Genomic DNA, 23,005 nt, shown 5'->3' on the forward strand with positions numbered 1-23,005 from the left:
TGAACTTTTATATGGATGATTCATGGCATCGCCTGCAGCTCTTTATAGTAAATATAAGACTAAAATTGATTTGTTACTTCCCTTCTTGCCACTGTTTCAGAGTTAATTGACATTTTACTTTTGTGGATCTTTTCTGGTACTTGGATGCATCTGATTCATTGATGATGTTAAATTGAGGGTTTTTTTGGTGTCATGGTCTTTGGCATGAATGTTGTTCTCTCATGGTGGCAGGAATTGTTCTTTCATTGTGGCAATTAAAAGTAATTTTTCTTTAATGAAATGCTGATGAAGCCAGACTTGCACTGTATTGTAAAGCCAGCCATTATGTTAACTGAATTATTTTACATTGAGGCTCTTGTTGAGAAGAGTATTCCTAATATGACTATTTCTCTCAAGTTCAAATAGGTTTTCTATAATGGAGCAAAGTGGTTAGGAGTGAGGGCTTGGGAATCAGATGGATCTGCGTGCTCTACCAACAAATCTTTGTGATTGAAGGAAGAGCATATACCATGCAGCTGCTTCCTCATCTGTGAAGTGGGGACAGTAATCCCTGCTTCACCAGGTCTGTTGTAGGGGTTAAATAATACATGAAATGTTCTCAGTGCCTGGTTCATAGCCCTCCTGGTTCATAAGCATTCAGTAAATGGAGTTATCAGTTTTAAAGGAGGTCGTATGTATGCATTTGTATTTTTAAAAAACACTAGAAATCTTATTCTGTCTTTTTCAGGTCAGTTGAACATAATGATGGTCAGAGTGTCCTAACAGACTCACTGTGGAGGCGGTATAGTGAATTTGAGTTGTTGAGGAACTACCTTTTAGTGTACTATCCACATATTGTTGTGCCACCTCTACCAGAAAAAAGGGTAAGGAGTGAAATGGTGGTGTAGTTTAGAAGTAGTTAGCGCTGAGACTGTTCTTCATGATTGTTTTTTTTATCTAGGCAGAATTCGTTTGGCATAAACTCTCTGCTGACAACATGGACCCGGATTTTGTGGAAAGACGACGAATTGGTTTAGAAAATTTCCTCTTGAGAGTTGCTTCACATCCCATGCTTTGTAGAGACAAAATCTTCTATTTGTTTTTAACACAGGTATTTTTCTTTTATTTAGTCTTTTAAAAAATTTCATTTTACTTGGGATTTTAAACATTTTAAATTGTGGACTGCTGCTGCTTAAGGATTCTCTTGGAGCCGCCCTTTGTTAATTTATATGTATTTTCACAGTTTGTTTTGTTTTGAATTTCCAAAGTATTATATCATTCTTTTGGTTAACATTTTTATACTTAAAGATACTAAAGATGGTACTTTTTGGTATCACTTAAATGGTATCAAAGTTAGTCTTTAGTTTTTTGAATCCCGGATCTATAAAATTTGGGGGCTGTCTCCGGTAATCTTTTGGAATCTGGATTGTATGTGCCTCTCCCCCATCTCCCATGAAAGAAGAACAGAACGATGGGTATTTAATTTGGGATATTACTTATGGGCTATTTTACAGTGATATCTAAAGTTATCTTTAATTTTTAGGAAGGCAACTGGAAAGAGACGGTAAATGAAACTGGATTTCAGCTGAAGGTAAGGGTAATTGTATGAAATAATGTGTCATGTCCATATACAATTTCTAGCACAGTGCCATGCCTTAATGGATACTTGCTATTTATTGAATGAGTGAATGTTGGAAATAGGCTTTACATCTCATATCACTGGTAATTTTAAAGAAACAATGTGGTTTATTTTTGATTGGTGTAATTTTTGGTAATAGTGAGACTATAATGGGCATATTTATGTGTGAATTTAATTCTCTTGGGAAAGAACATTTTGAAGCAGTAATTCACGTTTAAGCTATAGATTTTCCCCGCAGTATACTCACATTATGCTTTTTATGTTTTTTTCTTTCCTCTGTCCTTGTCACTGTCACTCTTAGTGGTGCCCACATAATTGCTAGCTCTATTAGATAGAAAAAACACTTCTAGAGGGTTGAACTTGGGTTTTCTTATCTTAATAGGCTAAAAGAGTAGCCATCCGTCATGCTTATTTTGTATACTGAGACACGGTGGCCAGTTTTGAGTGGGCATAGGATTCATTTTGTATCAGTGATACAGGTTTAATTAGATTTTGATTGCTCATCATATTGATCATTAGAATTAGTGTTTGGGAATGGAACTGTTACCTAAAAATTAAAGACCATGTCAGTCATAAGATGACTACCCTCACTCTGCTCTGCTCTCCCCTCCCTCTGGTTTACAAAAGTAATTTAACACTGCATATTTTTAAAAGTTTTCATCTTTTACGTAAACAGAATATATAAGAAGGAAAAGTAATATAAATTGATATATAAATTGATAAACAGTTCATATGATATTGCAGTAACAGAAGTTCAATAGGTTTAGGCAGCAAGAACAGAATGTCTTTACAGTAATTTTCAGAACTAGAGATTTATGCATTGGCATATAGGTATTTTAATTTTAACACAAAAAGACAGGAGAAAACATTTTTTTCTGCACAGAAAATGTAATTATGTATCTAATTTTGTCATAAACCAATTTTAACTTACTGGTTCAACTTATGAGTTATCTGAAACTTCAGATAACATGAAAAAATTAGTGTTTTCTTAGCTGTAACTCACTATAGTGCTCAAAGAGAGAATAATAGAATTTTGAAGATGATTTGAAATAACTCTGAACTTTAAAAAATTGTTTATATTTTGATAGAATTTTATGAGAACTAGTCCAGGATTTCTTAGGAGCTAATAATGAAGAAAAGAACAAACTGAAATATTTTTTTGGTGATGCTCTTTATATAATAGAAAATTTAAAAACTGTTAACTTTTTAAGAGTTTCATTGATTTAGTCATTATTTTAGTAACTGGTTATCAGTTGTTTGTCCTTAGCACAGTTTTTGGGCGTAACTGGGTGGCCTTGAGAAAATTCATGAATTTCCCCATCCATTTAGACTATTCTGTTTACAAAGTGCCTTGAATCTTGTGTGTCGGTGCTACCTAAGTATTTAGATATAATGTTTTATATTTGGGTAGCCTTACGGTAAAATCCTAGTTTCACTTTTATAAAATCTTTGAAAGGTAATACTCTGTTGAGTTCAGTTCAGATGCTCAGTCGTGTCCGACTCTTTGTGAATCGTAGCACACCAGGCCTCCCTGTCCATCACCAACTCCTGGAGTTCACTCAGACTCACGTCCATCGAGTCAGTGATGCCATCCAGCCATCTCACCCTCTGTCGTCCCCTTCTCCTCCTGCCCCCAATCTCTCCAAGCATCAGAGTCTTTTCCAATGAGTCAACTCTTGGCATGAGGTGGCCAAAGTACTGGAGTTTCAGCTTTAGCATCATTCCTTGCAAAGAAATCCCAGGGTTGATCTCCTTCAGAATGGACTGGTTGGATCTCCTTGCAGTCCAAGGGACTCTCAAGAGTCTTCTCCAACACCGCAGTTCAAAAGCATCAATTCTTTGGCGTTCAGCCTTCCTCACAGTTCAACTCTCACATCCATACATGACCACTGGAAAAACCATAGGCTTGACTAGACGGACCTTTGTTGACAAAGTAATGTCTCTGCTTTTGAATATGCTAAGTTGGTCATAACTTTCCTTCCAAGGAGTAAGCGTCCTTTAATTTCATGGCTGCAGTCACCATCTGCAGTGATTTTGGAGCCCCCAAAAATAAAGTCTGACACTTTGCACTGTTTCCCCATCTATTTCCCATGAAGTGATGGGACCGGATGCCATGATCTTCGTAATACTCTGTACACAGTGTTAATAATTTGAAAAGTAGGAATTGAAATGGACTAGACATAAAATGTATAGGGAGAATTTGGAAACATTTGCAAGGAAATGGAACCTTTTGGACTAACACATGCATGTTTGTGCATGCATACATTCAAGCATGTACATGCATCTGTGTATATCTATATATATATAGAGAGAGAAAGACTCACTTCTCTTATCTGGAGGTTGTGTATTTGGTAGTTATAACTAACCTGATCACAGTCAAAAGGTGGGATTTAGAACTGACTTCTGAGATGTTCAGATGGATGTGACATAACTTACTACAGTGTTTACAGATATACTTTGGTCCTTTCACATAGTATCCAATTAATTTTATTGTAGTTATCCAAACATACTTGACTATTTTTAGTCGGCAGCCTACTAGAAAGTTTTAAAGGTCTAAAGGTGCATACTGCTGGAGATAGGCATACTGTGACAATAGTGAGAATTGACAGCGAGCCTGCCGGTAAAGTATAACAGTGATATGAGCGTCAGACACTGCAGTACTGGGGTCTGTGTCATGGTGCCGAATCCCCACTCACCTTTGTAGCCTCTCGGGCTTCACTGCATCACAGGTGGATTCAGTATTAGTTGTTTATAGTGGTTACTTTGAGGCTTCCAGAGAAGGTTGAATTGCTGTCTGAGTACTTACAATTCAGTGTTTTTTCTTCTTCTTCTCCTTCTTTTTAGCATGTAACTAGTATTTTGATGTAAAAAATTTTTTTAAATTCAGTGTTTCTTCAAGTGTGGTCAGTTGGCTTCATGAGTCTCAATATGTTGGGATTGTTCAGAATACTGAATCCTAGAATTCATTGCAGGCATATTGACTCCCATGGGCCAAAAACTTGACAAACATTGTTGTAAGATGACCGATAAGAATGTTTTTAGGAAGATAATTTTAAAAGATTATCAAAATTGGTAAGAAAAAAAAGTTTAGAACCAAAAGCAGCATTTTTTTTCTGAATATCATTAACATTAAATGTTTACTATGTGCTTAAGCACTGTACTCTGATACAGTGTTCATGGTTTTTTTGCTGGCAGCTGCCTCAGTACCTTTGAGGTTAGTTCAGTATTATCCCAGCTTTTTAGGTCAGGAGAAAGTGACTTAACCCACGGTCATATAGTTATAAGTGATAGAGGCTGAATTGAAGTCCAGGCCTTCATAATTACCATCCTGTATTACTTATCTTTTCACTAGCTACTTATATAATTAATGTATATAAAGATGATTGGTAAAGGAATGTTGGAAACTATATTTCAGTGAAAATGAGATTCTTCTGAGTCAGACTGGAACTAATATAGTGTTATAGGTCAATAATGAAAGTGAAAGTGAAGCCGCTCAGTCGTGTCCGACTCTTTGGGACCCCATGGACTGTAGCCTATCAGGCTCCTCTGTCTATGGGATTTTCCAGGCAAGAGTGCTGGAGTGGGTTGCCATTTCCTTCTCCAGGGGATCTTCCTGACCCAGGAATTGAACCTGGGTCTCCCACATTGCAGGCAGATGCTTTACTGTCTGAGCCACCAGGGAAGCCCAGGTCAATAATACTGCAATTAAAAAAAAGAATATTTGAACTTGGCTATTGGATTGTCATCATCAAATTGAAATAATAGCTTTAATTTCTCCCTTTTAGACATGTTTAATCTGTAGTTTGGGCCTGCTGCTGCTGCTGCTAAGTCGCTTCAGTTGTGTCCGACTCTGCGACCCCATAGACGGTAGCCCACCAGGCTCCCCCGTCCCTGGGATTCTCCAGGCAAGAACACTGGAGTGGGTTGCCATTTCCTTCTCCAATGCATGAAAGTGAAAAGTGAAAGTGAAGTCGCTTAGTCGTATCCGACTTTTAGCGACCCCATGGACTTCAGCCTACCAGGCTCCTCCATCCATGGGATTTTCCAGGCAAGAGTACTGGAGTGGGGTGCCATTGCCTTCTCTGAGTTTGGGCCTAATAGTTTACATTTTCTTAAATATTTTGAGTATTATACTCAACAGGATAATTGTAAAAATTTAGTTTTATAAAAGTCTGTGCTTTATTATTTTTGGCCATGCTACATGACTTGTGGGATCTTGATTCACCAACCAGGTATTAAACATTCAACGGAGGCCCTTGACAGTGAGCACACAGAGTTCTAACCACTGGACCGCTAGGGAACTCTCTCCCCTCCCCTCCCCTCCCCACTCTTGTTCTTCATTTAACACAAATATGAGCAACAGACTTTTTCATCACTGTTGTATATTGGCATTCCTTCGTTTTTCTTGGATGTCTATATGATAACTTCTGTTAATTCACTGAAGGGAGAGCAGAGTTTCTCTTTAGAGTAATGAACATATTAACTAGTTACTTTAGTTTAAAGAAATACCATTTTAACCCAGTTACATGAAAGTAAGTGTCATCCATATGCCCAAATCTTAAATGAATTCAGGCTGACTGGGAAGTATCTAGAACTTTGTTTGTGGCTTGGAGCAGGAACTGCCACAGACAAGATCTGAGCCTTTAGGATCTCTGCTAACTCTGGAAAGTCCAGATGCTAGGTACCTACAGACTGTCGGATACTCTTCTAGGTGCTGTGGATCCAACTGTGGATAAGCTGGAAACATTCATAAGCTCCGTGTTCTTATGGAGCTTATACTGAAGTAGTTGAAGTTGAATTAACATCTGTTTAAGATACTTTAAAAGTTATAGGCGATAAAACAGAAAACAGTTGTCGTTGTGAGATAATATGACAGCTGGAATTTTTTCCCCAGGGATTATTTTGAGCTATGACAGTATAATTTATTGTTCAAATGGAGACAGTTTTGAGAATAAAAAGGGGCTCTGTTAATAATTAGGTTAGGACAGCAGGTGTAAACCAGTAGTACTGTTCTGGGAAAACTGGGTCACATGGTTGAAGAGAACACTTGAGCTGAGACCTGAATAATGAGAAGCCTGCAGGGGAGTCAGCCTAAGGGTCAAGGAAGAAGAATGTTAGAGACAGGGCAAGCTGGTAATGGTTTACTAGATAAGGCTTGGAGGAAGATAAGAATCTGAAAATGAAGTAGAGGAAAGACAAGGTCTAGCACAAGAGAAGTATAGTATGTAATAGGGATTGGAAAGGGAAAGGGAGGTGGGGATTAAAGAATATGGGAAGGTATAAAGTTGGGACTGTAGAATAGTCGGGGTTTTTTTTTCTTTTCATTCATCCAGTATACTTATTGCATGTTTTTCTTGTGCCAGGCATTGGGAAGTGTTGGGGATACAGGAATGAAAATGCAGTTTAAAGTAGTGCCACAGCGGCTATTGTGCAACTCTCGGGGCCCTATTCACATTGTGTTTTTCTTGTGGCTCTTATATTTTCATGGACAGCTAGGAAACAAGCAAACAGCCCAGGGGATTTCAGACAGTGCTGTAGTAAAGGAGACAAAGTAGGGTGGTATGAGACAGTGGTGTAAGGGCTTCTTTAGATACTTAGTGGGGAATCTGATAAGATGGATGAACGGTAACCTGTCAGATTTGGGTAGGGCTTCCCTTGTGGCTCAGCTGGTAAAGAATCCGCCTGCAATGTGGGAGACCTGGGTTCGATCTCTGGGTTGGGAGGATCCCCTGGAGAAGGGAAAGGCTACCCACTCCAGTATTCTGGCCTGGAGAATTCCATGGACTGTATAGTCCATGGGGTTGCAAAGAGTCGGACACGACTGAGTGACTTTCACTTTCACTTAGAGATCTAGCTTTGGGGAGAAGTTTCTGACTTGATGACATTTTAGGCAGTTTCTCTTCTTATGGAATCTTGTGAAATGATGAGCAGATTGAGTGGGGTATTATGATGAACTGACCTGACGGTGTTTGGTAAGCAAGGTTAGGATGGTGATGGTTTACATTTTATATGCCTTCTATAGTGGTAAATTGGTAATATTAAAAGTAAAAAGTAAATTGGTGGGATTCAGTATAAGATTCAGAAAAAGATACACATGAAAATTTTCTTTTTTTACTGATGGGTTTATGTACTTTCATCCTTATTTAAAGAATCTCATTTGCTTGTGCCTATAATGTCACATTGGTAATTTGAAATCACTTAAAGAACACAAGGAAGTAATATATGCCTTAAATTCATATATGCTGTGATTGAAAGGACTTTCACATGCATTAGCTCCTTGGCCCTTCAGATGTAAGAAATGTCAAGAATTGGTAAAATATCCATTTATTTATTAAAAACTTTTTTTGGGGGGGCCATGCCACACGGCATGTGGGATCCTCATTTCTTGACCAGGGATCCAACCTGTGCCCCCTACATTGGAAGTGTGGAGTCCTAACCCCTGGACTGCCAGGGAAATTCCTAAAATACACCCCATTTTAGAAATAAGAGAATCCCCTGAATTCAGTGACAACTTAAGCTTTAGATATTCTTGATAGCTCTTTGAATTGCTTTTGGTCTAAAGTTTTAGGATGCTGGATTTGTGGAGTGGTGTATTATTGCAGTTTGTTTTTTTTTTAAGCTGTGTAATCTGGGAAGCCTTAGTTGTTCTGGTTTATTTGTTTTGTTATTTGGGGAGTATTTGTAATTAGGATTTGTAAGTTGGAATGATATAAAATGTTCAGGATGATTGGTATTTTCAAAACCAAATCATGTTATAAAATTGTTAACCAATTGAGCTACACCTTTTGTGAACCCTATTCTTTTGTGCCTTGGTCAGGGGAAAAAATACATTTATGTATATATTTTAAATGAGGACATAGACAAAGAGGATAACTTTGGATATATTAAGTATAAGTTTATACAGTGAAATTATTATTTAGTGTTGATCCTTCTGTCTCTCCTTTGAAATAAGGTAGAAGTGAAGGGGTTTCCCAGGTAGCTCAGTGGTAAAGAATCTGCCTGCCAACACAGGAGATGTGAGCTCTATCCCTGGATCAGGAAAATCCCCTGGAGAAGGAAATGGCAACCCACTCCAGTATTCTTGCCTGGGAAATCCCATGGACAGAGGAAGTCTGGCTGGCTGTAGTCCACAGGGTTGCAAAGATTTGGACACCACTTAGCGACTAAGCAGCAGCAGAAATAACTAAAGGTAGTTAAATAGTTGTGTCAGAATATCTAGAAATAAGGTTGTTTAAAAGTTGTGTTGTAATATTTTCTGTCAACTAGAAAGGAATTAATTTGATGTCATCTAGCTTGTTTTTCGGAGAAGGCAGTGGCACCCCACTCTAGTACTTTTGCCTGGAAAATCCCGTGGACGGAGGAGCCTGGTAGGCTGCAGTCCATGGGGTCGCTAGAGTCGGACACGACTGAGCGACTTCACTTTCACTTTTCACTTTCATGCATTGGAGAAGGCAATGGCAACCCACTCCAGTGTTCTTGCCTGGAGAAATCCAGGGACGGGAAGCCTGGTTGGCTGCCGTCTATGGGGTCGCACAGAGTCGGACATGACTGAAGCGACTTAGCAGCAGCAGTGGCTTGTTTTAATTTAGTACAGGCATTTCCATATTTCTTTCTTTTCCTAAAATACTGATCATGAAAATGAGAAAAACCAATGTACATTTGGTTTAGATTCCGTCTGAGAATGACCCTCAGTAATGCACAGGCTTCAAAGCAGTAATTTTATTTAGTTTATATATACAGATCATTGTTTTTCTTGATTTAGAGAAAAAGTAAACTACTTTTTAACACAACCTATTCTGAGTTATAATAATGCAGAGCTGTATGCTTGCTCGCCTGTTGGTATTTACAGTTGTTTTACTTTGAAATCATTAACTGTCACGTATTCAATATTAATTTATAATATTTTTGCAGTGTTTAAAAAATAACTACTAGGTGTTTTTGGGGTATGTTTAATGTGTTTGACACAAATAATATGAAGAAAAGTATACTTGAATAGCTTAATTCTAAAGGGAAAATAAAACTGTTTGGATTTATACCCTGAAATATAATTGTATTAAGTGAATAAATTATTTTTTCCAGGCAGACTCCAGGTTAAAAGCGCTTAATGCAACATTCAGAGTGAAAAACCCAGACAAGTAAGGTTTTGTTTTAATAACAGTTACAATGTTGTTTTGAATGGTGCCTATCAATCTATTTAATTTTTCATTTCTGAATGTATGCACTTTATTTGCTAAATATTTTAAATAGTAATTCACATTAGTGAAATCCTTTTACAGTCTAAAACTGATTTTGAAATTTGATGATTTTATTGGGATTAAGGTTGTAAGTAACTGACGTTTTAGAAAATTAAACCACTGCTTTTTCCTGGAAGGATTTCTTAAGTGTTATTGAAGGTATCAGAAAAATGAGGAAAGTAATTTTAATTTCATATAAAATAGGTTTTTCTTAATAGACTTTGCTTGTCAGATAGGTGCAAAACTCAAGATAATATCTATTTTAATAATAAACTATCTACTTTGAATGCCAAGAAAACTTGATAAATAAATGCATACTAATATAATAATTTCATGGAGCTATATCTATATGACAGTTACCTGACTTCATTAATGTTAGTTTGGAGTTTGTGAGAGCATTTCTGTATTAAAGGAAACTGTGTATTCAGAAATAACTTTCCGGAGGGTGGAATCTAGGTATATAAGATTTGGTTTTGTTCATTCTCGGAATTTGCAGATAATTCAGGCTCTTCATCATACGGACCTTTGCCTGAAGCTTAGTTCAGTTGTACTTTCCAGTTAGAAATGTGCTTAGGTGGATGGGGTTTCTCCATACTTGGCGACCAAGTTTACAAGGTCTGTTAGAATTTCTCTAGTCAGGCCTTCAAGCCTTAACTTCTACATAGCGTACATTCTTAGCAGATAGAGGCCAAGTTTGCATAGTCTGATAGCCTGTTATGCTGATTTTCATAAACCATAACACATTAACGTAATGCCTCTACTTTTTAATATAACTTTTGAATATAAGATGTAAACACTAATATTTGAAAGTTTGGTAATTAGGAAATTGTGATGGTAACCATTGAGGTTTTCACTTTTTTAATAGACTTTGTTTCTTAGAGTAGTTTTAGGTTCCCAGAAAAACTAAGTGAGACATCATACAGAACTCCCGTATCCCCTCTGCCCCTACACTTGCATAGCTGTTCCTGGATACACACAGCCACCCCTGGTATCCCTTTCCAGCGTGATACATTTGTTACGATTGATCAGCTTGCATTGAATCATCATGATGCCTGTCAAAGTGCATAGTTTACATCAGGGTTCACCCTTGGTGTTATATATTGTATGGGTTTTGAAACATGTACAATGACATGTATGTATCATTATACTATCATGAAAAGTATTTTCATTGTGCTAAAAATCCTTTTTGCTCTCCCTTTTTATCTCTTCCTCCCCGTAACCCTAGCAACCACTTATCTTTTTACTGATTCCATAGTTTTGCCTTTTCCAGAATGTTGTATCACAGTACGGAGCATTTTCAGACAGACTTTTGCTTTACAGTATGCATTTAAGATTCCACTGAGGTTTTAATAAAGGTTATGACATCCATAATATATAATAGGTGTTGTCTAGATTAAGAACTAAAATTATGTCACCCTCCAAAAAAAGCTTTGGAAAATTTAAGCAGCAGAGTTTATGACATTGGTGAATGTACATTTGTTAGAGGAGCATGTAGATGAGACAGTTTAAATTAATATTTTAATGTAGCTGTTAGTTAAATGCTTTTTAATGTAATAAAAAATGTATTGTCAATTGTATGTTTGTCTTCCCTTTTCTGACCTACCCATCTTTTCTAGATTGCTAAATTTTGTTTAATATCCATATTATAGAATTTTAAATGTGATATGGCCAATAACATAACCAGGGCAGTTTTTGCTCCTAAGTTCTTGTTAAAGTATATAATTAGTAATAGAATTTGTTTGCTTTAAGTTTTAGATTAGAGAATTATCTATCAGTCATTGTTGTAACAGATTTTTAATATATAGAATCTCTGTTCTAGGTCTAGCTGGCCCAATAAATTAATTATTATTCATACTGTTATTAAAATAGTTTATATCACTAAAATTCTTTCTTTCTGTTCTTTCTTAAAATCTAGAAAACCAGAAAGAGTTTCAGAGGGAATACCAAAATGATACTCCTTCATGTTTATTTTTCTTTACACTGTTCAAAGCAGTGAGGAGGAGGACCTCGAGTCTTCTACTTTCTTGTGGCAGTATTTGGCTGATATTTAGGAGGTAGACCAAGTGAGTAATAGAATGTATGGCATGAAAGAGAGGAGAAGGAAAACAGGTGGCACCCAGGTTTCATTCTTTAAACTGCTAGGGAGTACAGAGGAGAGAGATTTGATGGCATGGGGGAAGATAAGTTGAACTTTGGATATATAAGCAGCCACTAATATCTGCTAGCCAGTTGGCATTATAGATACAGCATTTAGGAGAGAGTTTGGGGCTGGAGATAGATATTTGGAGTTAAGCAGCATGTAGATCATAATCGTGAAGCTTTGTGAATAAGTCACATAGAGTACAGGCTTTCCACATGGCACTAGTGGTAAAGAACCCGCCTACCAATGCAGGAGACCCAGGTTTGATCCCTGGGTCAGGAAGATCCCCTGGAGGAGGGCATAGCAACTCACTCCAGTATTCTTGCCTGGAGAATCCCATGGACAGAGGAGCCTGGTGGGCTACGGTCCATAGAGTTGCAAAGAGTCAGACACGACTGAAATGACTTGGCACATATGCACACACATACAGTATGTAGACCAAATAATTGGTTGTAATATGGGCAAGGACCTAGGGCTGAACTCTAAAGAAACCAGTGCTTGAAGGGTGTTTTCCAAAGTATAATCTGAGGATTACCAGCATCTGAATCCTGTGAGTGAGTTTGTTATAAATTCAGATTCCTGAGTCCCACTAGGGCCTCTGTGTACAGTTATGGTGATTATTCATGCCCTCTTTTACTGAGAGGCCCTCAGTTGTGTTTCTGGCAAATATTTTAGGAGTCCTTTGCACACTAAAGTTGGCAGCATAAGAGATGGGTGAAGGAAGTCAGTCCTGCAAAGGAGACTTTAGGAGTGACCAGAGAGTAAAAGGAAAATCATTAGAAATTAACAATGATGTCAAGGAAATAAGTTTTTGAGGAGGGTGAAGTAAGCTGTTACATTGCTGGAAGAGCGGTGGTATCTGAAGTTTCAGGTCGTTATGGAGAATGGCAGATATTAGATTATAGAAACAAAGATTACTGAGCAGCATGAAGATTAGGGTTAGAGATCATGAGTTTATGTTTGTACCAAAAGATTTTTTTAGCACCATAAATTTTCTCCTGTTTTCTTTTTTTCCCCAGTAGTTTTTCATACCAACAAATTTTATCTCTATCTCTGTTCCACGGTGTGAATTATAAAGTATGACATCTTTTCTCAGCTTTAAAAATATCTAAAGAAAATGTGGTTATTTAATTGTAGAACTTTTTGAGTTTGTATCAGTGTGTAAATGTTTAAGGCTAGCATATGGTTAAATAGAATCAGTTTCATTATTCTCAGGAAGTGCTGTTTTGTCTTTCAGTTTTTGACTGCTCTTCATGAAAAAAATGATGTTTTGTTTCCTATTTCAGGAGATTTATTGAACTAAAACACTATAGTGATGAACTCCAGTCTGTCATCTCACATCTTCTTCGAGTCAGAGCTGTAAGTGGTCACCAGAAGCTTTTTGACAGGTGTTTTTATGGAAGTGCTTCTCATTTAATCATTATGTTTTTAAGTAATGGAAGGTGTTTATGATGAATAACTGATTTTTATATTCAAATTTGGTGTGTTATTCACCTAAATAGCATTTTTTAAAAATTGTGAAATTTTTTCTGGCATAAATAACTTAAAGAATTTTAACCTATTGTTTTTTCTGTAGTCTATATATGGTTTCTTGTTTTTTTTTTTTTCTTACTGTATGGTGGTTTTGACATTTATCAAAGTGCCTACCATTTCAGCATTGGAATATAATTTTGTGACTTTGATGTACATATTCTTTTATTCTTTCAAGATTTTTTTTTAAGGTTGGTGAATAGTTAATATTAAGCCATTCTGCATCTGTGCTCTTAAATTATACTAAATAAACTTATGTAGGGTAATGGTCTGCTATGACATGAGGAACTAGAAATATACCAATAATGATTGTACTTACCTGTAGAGTTTGGCTGTAATAGACATGGAGAAATATATTTTTGGGTAGATTAATGTAGTACCTGAAAAATATCCTGTGGGGTAACCTAGAGAAAACCTTAGAACTGGTCTTAAAGGCTTTGAAAGACACTGAGTTACCAGGTCTATGATCATATCTTACACTCATTGGAATCATCTTGAAATGAAATATATTATCTGGGATTTGTTTTAATGAAAGAATCTGATGGTAAAGGGTGGAGAGTAGGGTCAATTTTAGATGCAATTTAATTGGCCATATGATAATTGTTGAAGGTAAATGTTGGGAAATGGGAGTATATCCTACTATCCTCTACTTTTTGTATGTTTGTATGAAGATTTTCATTAAAAGTATAAAAAAATAAAGTAAGGGAACACTCCTTTTGAACTATCCTCATATTGACCCAATCTGTGTAACCGTCCAGAGTACTATAGGACTCTTTATATAAATTGTAAGATACTTTGTAGGAAAAGAAAAAGGTACCTATGAGAATTACTAGGATAGAGTCAACAATGGGGTATTGAAAAGGACTTGTGAATTGATGAGATAAAATTTCTAGGCCTCTAGTTGCTTTGAAGTTACCTAAACAAATAAGGCAACAGTTCTTAATGGAAAGTGAAGGTGGGGTCAGAGACACCCCAGAAGACTGGAAGAACCCTTCATACTATTTTTGTCTTCTGTCAAAAAACCTGGAGAATTTACTTAAATTAGAGGTCTGGCTGATTATGAAAGCTGTTTCCTCTTAAAGACATTCCACCGAAGGGAAGAGGGGGCACACTCTAGAAGGTGTCATGCCACAGGAAGCTGGACGGTGCTGGGTGTCTTGGGTAGGCAGAGGCACACTGTTAAGCAGTCACATACCAGCTCCAGGTATTGAGAGGTTCTCAAGCAGTCGTTCACATCCAGAAGAAACAAAGGGAAAAGGCAGAAAAACCAGCCAGAGTCAGATTTATCGGAAATAGCAGAGATGAGTTGGTGAATTGAACAAAGTGTAACAGTTAAAACCCAGAGAATCTGTAAAATGCAGGGAATAAGTTTGAATGATATCTAAAGGAGGGAGGAAATAACTGTCACTGTTGTGAAGCTGTGCTGCAGATCATCTAGCCTGCAAGAAGGTATGGGTGATTGCCCTCATAAAGCAAGTAAGAAAATTATCACAGTCAAGGTAGGATATCCAGTGATCATATTTGGCTTTCTGCTGAAAGTATATTTTTGAATGTGATTAATACTTAATAATCTTTAGAGATCATGATAAAATGTAATAGTGATGTTACAGAAAATTTTGAGTCTCACACACAGCTGTTTCAATACTTTGTACATTTCATTTTGAGGGCTTCCCTCGTGGCTCCATGGTAAAGAAACTGCCTGCCAGTGCAGAAGAGGCGCAGGTGACTTGGGTTTGATCCCTGGGTTTGGAAGATCCCCTGGAGAAGGAAATGGCAACCTACTCCAGTATTCTTGCCTGGGAAATCCCACGGACAGAGGAGCCTGGCGAGCTACAGCCTGGCGGGTTGCAAAAGAACATGACTTAGTGACTAAACAAGAGCAACGCTTCATTTTAGCCCTGTTGTTCTTCTAACTATTTTTAACCATGCCAAGCTTGTTTCTGGTCTTTTATTTGCTGTTTCCTGGGCCTGTACCATTCTTCCCCCATGGATCCTCATTTGGCTTATTCTTTTGTTATTCAGTTACTGGTTCAAATACCTCTTGAGAGAAATTATCTTTCTTGAGCATCCTATATAAAATGTGGTGCAGGTTTCTATGGTTTCTGTCATTTTCCGTGATTCCGAACTTGTTAATTATCTCCTCTACTAGTATATACGTGAGCTCGTAAGAGCAGGAGCTTTATTTTCTCACTGCTGAATCCTGAGAATAATGCTGGACTCAAATAGCACCCACTATGTATTCATTGAATGGATGAATAAATAAATGTATGTGCTGACAGTTTTATGTTTTAAAAAATCTTGAAAAGCAGTAAGATAAATTGCTTCTTGAACTTAATTATAACCAACCAAGGGGAACTGGTTAGTAATGTATATATGACAAGAACTTTCAAAGAAAATGACCTTGTCATCAAAGAGCTTGTAATACACAAGTAAGAGAATTCTGGGTATAGATATTTGCCCTAGACTTTATGAAAACAGGCTTCAGAAACTTAATTGACCTGAAAGACTGCTTGAGCTCTTCAAAGGTAAGACAGCACTTGATAAACAAGATAAATGCCAGTGAAAAATATGGAATAGCTAAAATCTTGATTTATACTAAAATTAGGAAAAAGGCTTTTTAATCATTGACAGTAACATAAAAGTTAAAAATGGAAGGTTAGAACCCAACACTGGTAGAATCCTGAAGACAACAGAGATCACCACAGGGAGGGCCTTTTTGTAACATTCAGTGTCAAGAGAAGAAGGCTTAGACACTGTTGGAGACATGATGACTTATTAACAGATAAAAAGAAAATACAATTATTTGGCTATCTTTTCTGTTGAGGAAAATTCTTTTCAAAGTCTTGATAGAAAAGGCAAAAAATAAATGACTTACAGGTTAAAGAGTTAATATTTAAGGTATTAAAACAGAACCAGAAAGGGTGGGTAGTCTTAGATTGAGAGGAGCTGGAGTTAGCACTTTCTCTGCTGTTTACTAAGTTCTTCAGGCCAATCCAGAGACCTTTCAGAGTTTGTTTTCTTGGAGAGTATCTGCCTGGTACACAGTAGGTACTGCATAAATATTTGTTATATGAATGAGTGTGTTATTCATAGAGTTGTGATATTTGGATGAGATAATCCATGTTTCATAAACTAAAACAAAAGGAAAAGGTACTAATATCTAATATTTTGAACCGTGGTGTTGGAGAAGACTCTTGAGAGTCCTTTGGGTTGCAAGGAAATCAAACCAGTCCATCCTAAAGGAAATCAGTCCTGAATATTCATTGAAAGGACTGATGCTGAAGCTGAAACTCCAATACTTTGGCCACCTGATGTGAAGAACTGACTAATTGGAAAAGGCCCTGATGCTGGGAAAGATTGAAGGCAGGAGAAGAAGGGGATGACAGAGGATGAAGATGGTTGGATGGCATCAACGACTCGATGGACATGAATTTAAGCAAGCTCCAGGAGTTGGTGATGGACAGGGAGTCCTGGCATGCTGTACTCCATGGGGTTACAAAGAGTCAGACATGACTGAGGACTGAACTAAACTGAACTGATCTAATATTTATTATATTTACTGTTGTATATAAGCCAACTATGGTGTGTTATTTTTACCTAAATCTGACAGTGGCCCTTTGAAAGTAGGTGCTATGACTGTCCCCAGTTTATAGATAAGGAAGCAAATCCCTTATTTTCTACAATCATATTTGCTGCCTTTCTAGGGGAAATCAAATTTAGAAGGGAAGGAGGATTGCTTGACTTTGCTAATACGCTAACTATGTAAATTGAAAGTATTGAGCTACTATTTAACATTTAATTTGTAGTTATTTGTATAGATAACATATCTAGTGTTTGTGAAATATTCAGTGATGGCAATGTAAAGTCTTAGGTACAACTCCTTTGGGAAAGATTTTAGCAGTACTGTCATGAATCTTAAATCTCATGATTGTTGCCTCCTTAGGAGATAATTCTGGAGAAGGCAATGACACCCCACTCCAGTACTCTTGCCTGGAAAATCCCATGGACGGAGGAGCCTGGTGGGCTGCAGTCCATGGGGTCGCTAAGAGTCAGCCACGACTGAGCGACTTCACTTTCACTTTTCACTTTCATGCATTGGAGAAGGCAATGGCACTCCACTCCAGTGTTCTTGCTTGGAGAATCCCAGGGACAGGGGAGCCTGGTGGGCTGCAGTCCATGGGGTCGCTAAGAGTCGGACATGACTGAGTGACTTCACTTTCACGTAGGAGATAATTCAGAAGAAAAACTATGTGTCCAGATTTTTAAAATAAGATCATTTAGTAGACTGTCATAAAACTTTATGTCCTTTTTAACATTTAATCTACTACTACTTCAGCATGGATAGGGAAGGCATTCTTAGCATAGTTCCAAATGATTTCAGAGCTGGGGAGGATGATACGATGAGTCTGTCAAGTTTCTTCTGTTGTCATATTATTTGCTAGGTGTCAGTCCTTTGTTGTCAGTTGTTAAGATGATCAGTTTTCAAAAAGAAAGACTTGTCAACAGAATTGAAATTGAGTGGCAGTCTAGACTAAATCATTGGGTCTAGCCCCTTTTCCCTGGCACCACGATTCTTGATTACCAGTGACCATTGAATTAATCTGGTTCTGTTGCTGTTTAGTCCCTGTGTTGCATCCGACTCTTTTGTGATGCCATGGACTGTAGCCTACCAGGCTTCTCTGTCCATGGAATTTCCCAGGCAAGAATACTGGAATGGGTTGCCATTTCCTTCCCAGAGGGATCTTCCTGACCAAGGGATTGAACCCACATCCATCTCCTGCGTCTCCTGCATTGGCAGGTGGATTCTTTACCACTGAGCCATGGGTTTTAATAATTCATGATTTATTTCTTGGCCATTTTTATCTTTACTTTTCTGTAGAAATGCTCATTTTTGGTCTATAGTTTTTCTTTGCTTCATCTTTTTTCTCACTGCCTGATGATCTGGGTACTAGTCATCTTGTGTTTTAGTTGGCTAGCACAATTTACTTCCATGAGTAGTTGATACCAGAAACATTACTGCTGGTTCAGTAACAACTGCTGAGTGGCTCTGTGTTGCCTCATTCTCTAGTAGAGTGGTTCCTTGTGTAGTTGCTCATCTTTTTGGCGTATGAGAATTCTTGCCTCTTTTTGTCAAGCTCTGTGGACTAGAGTATTTTCCAGAGCTCTAATTATTATGATTGAAGCTCTTTTTGTATCAGCTGCATGGAGTGATAAAATTTAAAGAAAAACAAAACAAAACAAAACTTTTAAACACCTGGAATTCAAAGCTTTATCTTTGCACGTTTATTTTGGATATGTATTTTGTATTTAAGTTGCTCTAGTTTTTACACTTACGTGGTTATTTAACAAACTCTTTCCCTCTCTTCCATGCTTAGTATCTTAGGTAGATGATGAAATGCTCAGCTTTCAGGAGGAGGTTTGATTTTTAAAAGTACAAGAATCTAGAAAAGTTAGTAGTCTAGAATGGCATTTTCCATTTTGTCATCTTTAGAATGCCAGTCCTATAATGTGGTCCCTACCGCAAATCACCCTCTCTCAGTAGTCCTTATTCATATATAGTGTTAAAGATCTAAAAAGTCAGGCAGAAAAAAACCACAACAACCTGTTAAACTTTTAAATCTCATTGCTTCCAAAATTTATTTAACAATGGAACTCATTTAAACAACCAGTCAACACTCTGTAGGACTCTCAAAAAATAATTGGGAAGTAATGTCCCAGAGTAATTAGTTTCGAGGTCTGCGGACAACCCTGAAAAGTTTCAAGCATAATAAAGACTGAACTTTGTACTGGAAGTGGAGTCTAGTACATTAGTTGGCAAACTTTTTCTGAAGGCCAGATAGTAATTATTTTCACCTGCTCGGGTCGTATGGCCCTTGTTGAAGCTGTTCAACTCTGCTATGAAAACAGCTGTGGGTAGTGCTAGCGTGAGTGAGTAAGACTGTTCTAGTAAGACTTCACAGAAACCAGCTGCAGACTGGTAGTGTGCTCCCCCTCATCTAGCAGGCATGTGTTTCTTCATAGCAGGTCAAGGAGAGATGGAAAGCACTTCCTGATCCTCTTATACCAGTTCCAAGTTTTACAATGTAGTTTACTGACTTTTAAGCTGAAGTGTTGAACGGGTTAAGATTTATTGTACGGCTAATGCCTGTTTCCTCAAATTACTCATATTTGAGTAAGGAATTTGGCCACCTGATGCGAAGAGCTGACTCATTTGAAAAGACCCTGATGCTGGGAAAGATTGAGGGCAGGAGGAGAAGGGGACGACAAAGGATGAGATGGTTGGATGGCATCACCGACTCAATGGACATGAATTTGGGTAAACTCCAGGAGTTGATGATGGACAGGGAGGCCTGGCGTACTGTGGTTCATGGGTCTCAAAGAGTCGAACATGCCTGAGCGACTGAACTGAACTGAGTGAGGAATTAGAGGGGCAGTTCATCTTCAGGATTTTCATTGAGAAATTGAATACTAGAAATTTTTTTTTAAAGAGTTTTATGTGACATTGACTTCTGGTCTTCTGTTTCATGTCCATAACACTTTGGAGAAAGGAGATTACCACATACAGTGTTTTTTGTCTTTTGCAAGATGTGTGTGAATGATGGGGCGGTATGTGTTTTAATCTCAGTGAGCTAAACTATAATTCTACTGTTATTAAATGGTTAGAAGGCATTAATTTGATAAAGTAGCACAGGAAGTATATTGCATGTATGTAGCGTTTATGTATAAAACTATCAATAATACAATTGAAAATGTTTATATCCTCTTCCCTGGTAGATCCGTCTTTGGGGACTTTTATCTTAAGGAAGTAATCTGAAATTTGGAAAAAACTGTACTCTCAGAGAATGCTTATTTAATACTGAAAAAATTAGGGATAACTTGAGTACCTGACAAGGAATGCGTATATAATTTATATACCACTAGGTGAAATTTTATGCATCTGTTTTTTTAACTGGTGTCTATTAAAAATAATATTAACCTGCTTGATAAAAATATTAGCACTCTTGGTATAGGAAATTTTAAAATGTTAATTAAAACATATATATATATATATATATATGAAAATACAAATATGATGACATCATTAGTTTTTTCCCCCCATGATGAGACTTTGGAAAATTTAAGCTCTTTTTTTTTTTTTTGGCGTATTTTTCAAGTTGTACTGAGTATACATATGTATTTTTTAATGAAGATAAAATGTATTTTTAGTGATCTGTTTTTAACTTATAAACAGTGAACTGTTTATAACTAATAGCAATTTCTTTTGAATATTTGTTCCAGAGAGTAGCAGATCGACTATATGGTGTATATAAAGTACATGGGAATTATGGGCGAGTTTTCAGGTATGCATTATACAAACTTTTATAATAAACAACAACTAGCTCTAATCAGCTTTTTGCGTAAGAACTGTAATTCTTGAATATATATGAGTCTGCAAAGCAAAAGATAGTTTTTAATTGTTATTTATTTAATTTCTGTGCTGGGCTGGGTCTTCCTTGTGAGGTATGTGCTTTCTAGTTGTGGCGCGCAGGCTTAGTTGCCCTGCAGCATGTGGGATCTTAGTTCCCTGACCAGGGATCCAACCCACCTTCTGTACGTTGAAAGGCAGATTCTTAACCACTGGACCACCAGGGAAGTCCCCAAAGCTTATTTTTTAAATCCTGTCCAATAGTAGTAGTTTTCAGACTTTTCCTGCAAGTTCTTAATTCCCTGACCAGGGATCGAACCTATGCTCTCTGTAGTGGCGGAGTCTTAGCCACTGGACTGCCAGGGAGTTTTAAGTCTTCGAACTTTTTATTGTAAAGCCTTTTTTTAAATAAAAAATAGTAAAGGAGTCTAATATATTGAGCAGATAAAAGATAAACTCCTCTTAAGCAGTGAGCAATGTCTTTTATTTTCTTGGCAGGATACCCAAGGAGATTTCTTTTAAGTCACTGTCATATTGAATTGGTGGTTTTCTTTTTTTTCTTCCTTTGTTTTATTTTATAATTTCTAAGGCTTTTGCAAGATTGGTTTCTCAGTCTTGGAGTAATATTAGTGTAAATTAGAATATTTACTTGTGTATGTAACTTGCATATATTGGTAATTTTTGAGCCTTTTCTTTTGTGAATTTTTGTTGATTATTTTAGTTGTGAAATTTTAGTAGTTATTATCCATATCTCCTTGTAAGAAGACTGTCCTTGCTAATGTTCTGTCCTTTTGATTGAAGTAGTCAAAAATAATTCATTTAACATATTTGAATAGATAAGATATTCATATAATACAAAATTCAATAGGAACAAAAGCTTGTATAGTGAAAAGTCTCTTTGCTCCTCCTGCCTGCCAACCACCCAGGTTTCCTCCTCTGAGGCAACTACTAGCAGTTTCTGAGTTACTTGTGTATCCTTCCAATAAAATGTATTGTAGCACTGTCAATGTATAAAGTGAAAGTGAGGTTGCTCAGTTGTGTCAGACTCTTTGTGACCCTACGGACTGTAGCCTACCAGGCTCCTCCGTCCATGGGATTCTCCAGGCAAGAGTACTGGAGTAGGGTGCTATTTCCTTCTCCAGGGGATCTTCCCAACCCAGGGATTGAACCTGGGTCTCCAGCATTGGAGGCAGACACTTTAACCTCTGAGCCACCAGGGAAACCCGTCAATGTATATTAACACACAAACGAATGCATTCTACTCCCTCCCTCCCCCCACCTTTTTTAAACATGTAAATGTTCACTTCTTTTATTTTGCTCTTTTTAACTTAAAAACTGCTATCCTAAATATATTGTTATCAGCAAATAACTGTATTGGGCTTTATTGAGCTGAAGCATCATAATTTATTTAACCAGTTTCTTCTTGATAATTATTTCTAATCTGCTGTTGCATTCAATGCTTTAATTAATGTTCATGTTCATGTCATTTCACACATGATTGAGTATATATGTAGGACACGGTGAACGGTGAAGATCGCTCAGTCGTGTCCAACTCTTTGCAACCCCATGGACTGTAGCCTACCAGGCTCCTCTATCCATGTGATTTTCCAGGCAATAGTACTGAAGTGGATTGCCATTTCCTTCTCCAGGGAACTTCCCGACCCAGGGATCGAACCTGGGTCTCCCACGTTGTAGACAGACACTTAACCGTCTGAGCCACCAGGGAAGTCCATATATGTAGGATAAAATTCTACAAATGTTGTTACTGCATCTAAGGATAATTGAGTTGGTAGATATTGCCAGATTTCCCTGTATGGAAGATATTCAACTCCCATCATCAAAATGTTAATGTCTGTTTCCTCAGATCCTCACCCAAACAATTTTTAGTGAACTTTCGTCTTTATCAGCCTGATGGTGAAAAATGCCTTCTCACTGTAGTTATAATTTATATTACTCTAATTATGGATGAAGTTAAACTTTTTTCCTGATGATTAATAGCCTCTATTTTATTTTTTTAATCTTATAAACTGTCTGTATGTATCTTTGGCCATTTTTTCCTACTGGGCTGGTAGTCTGGT

General features: G+C 37.2%; 1 protein-coding gene across 4 annotated transcripts in view; it reads left to right on the plus strand.

Annotated features, from left to right (window-relative positions):
- The window catches only part of SNX4 (sorting nexin 4), a 59,320-nt gene that overhangs the window by 17,627 nt on the left and 18,688 nt on the right, over positions 1 to 23,005 (plus strand). For all 4 annotated transcript variants that reach the window (XM_086401829.1, XM_086401846.1, XM_086401819.1 and 1 more), the window contains exons 3-8: positions 728 to 863; positions 941 to 1,090; positions 1,523 to 1,570; positions 9,698 to 9,753; positions 13,279 to 13,351; positions 20,801 to 20,862. In XM_086401829.1, coding sequence (XP_086257955.1) covers positions 728 to 863; positions 941 to 1,090; positions 1,523 to 1,570; positions 9,698 to 9,753; positions 13,279 to 13,351; positions 20,801 to 20,862 — 525 coding nt within the window. The remainder of the gene's footprint in view (positions 1 to 727; positions 864 to 940; positions 1,091 to 1,522; positions 1,571 to 9,697; positions 9,754 to 13,278; positions 13,352 to 20,800; positions 20,863 to 23,005) is intronic.

The sequence above is a fragment of the Bos grunniens genome, chromosome 1 (genome assembly GCF_055505025.1).
Source record: "Bos grunniens cultivar Pamir isolate PY7600 chromosome 1, Bosgru_T2T1.0, whole genome shotgun sequence".
Classification (NCBI taxonomy): Eukaryota; Metazoa; Chordata; class Mammalia; order Artiodactyla; family Bovidae; genus Bos; species Bos grunniens.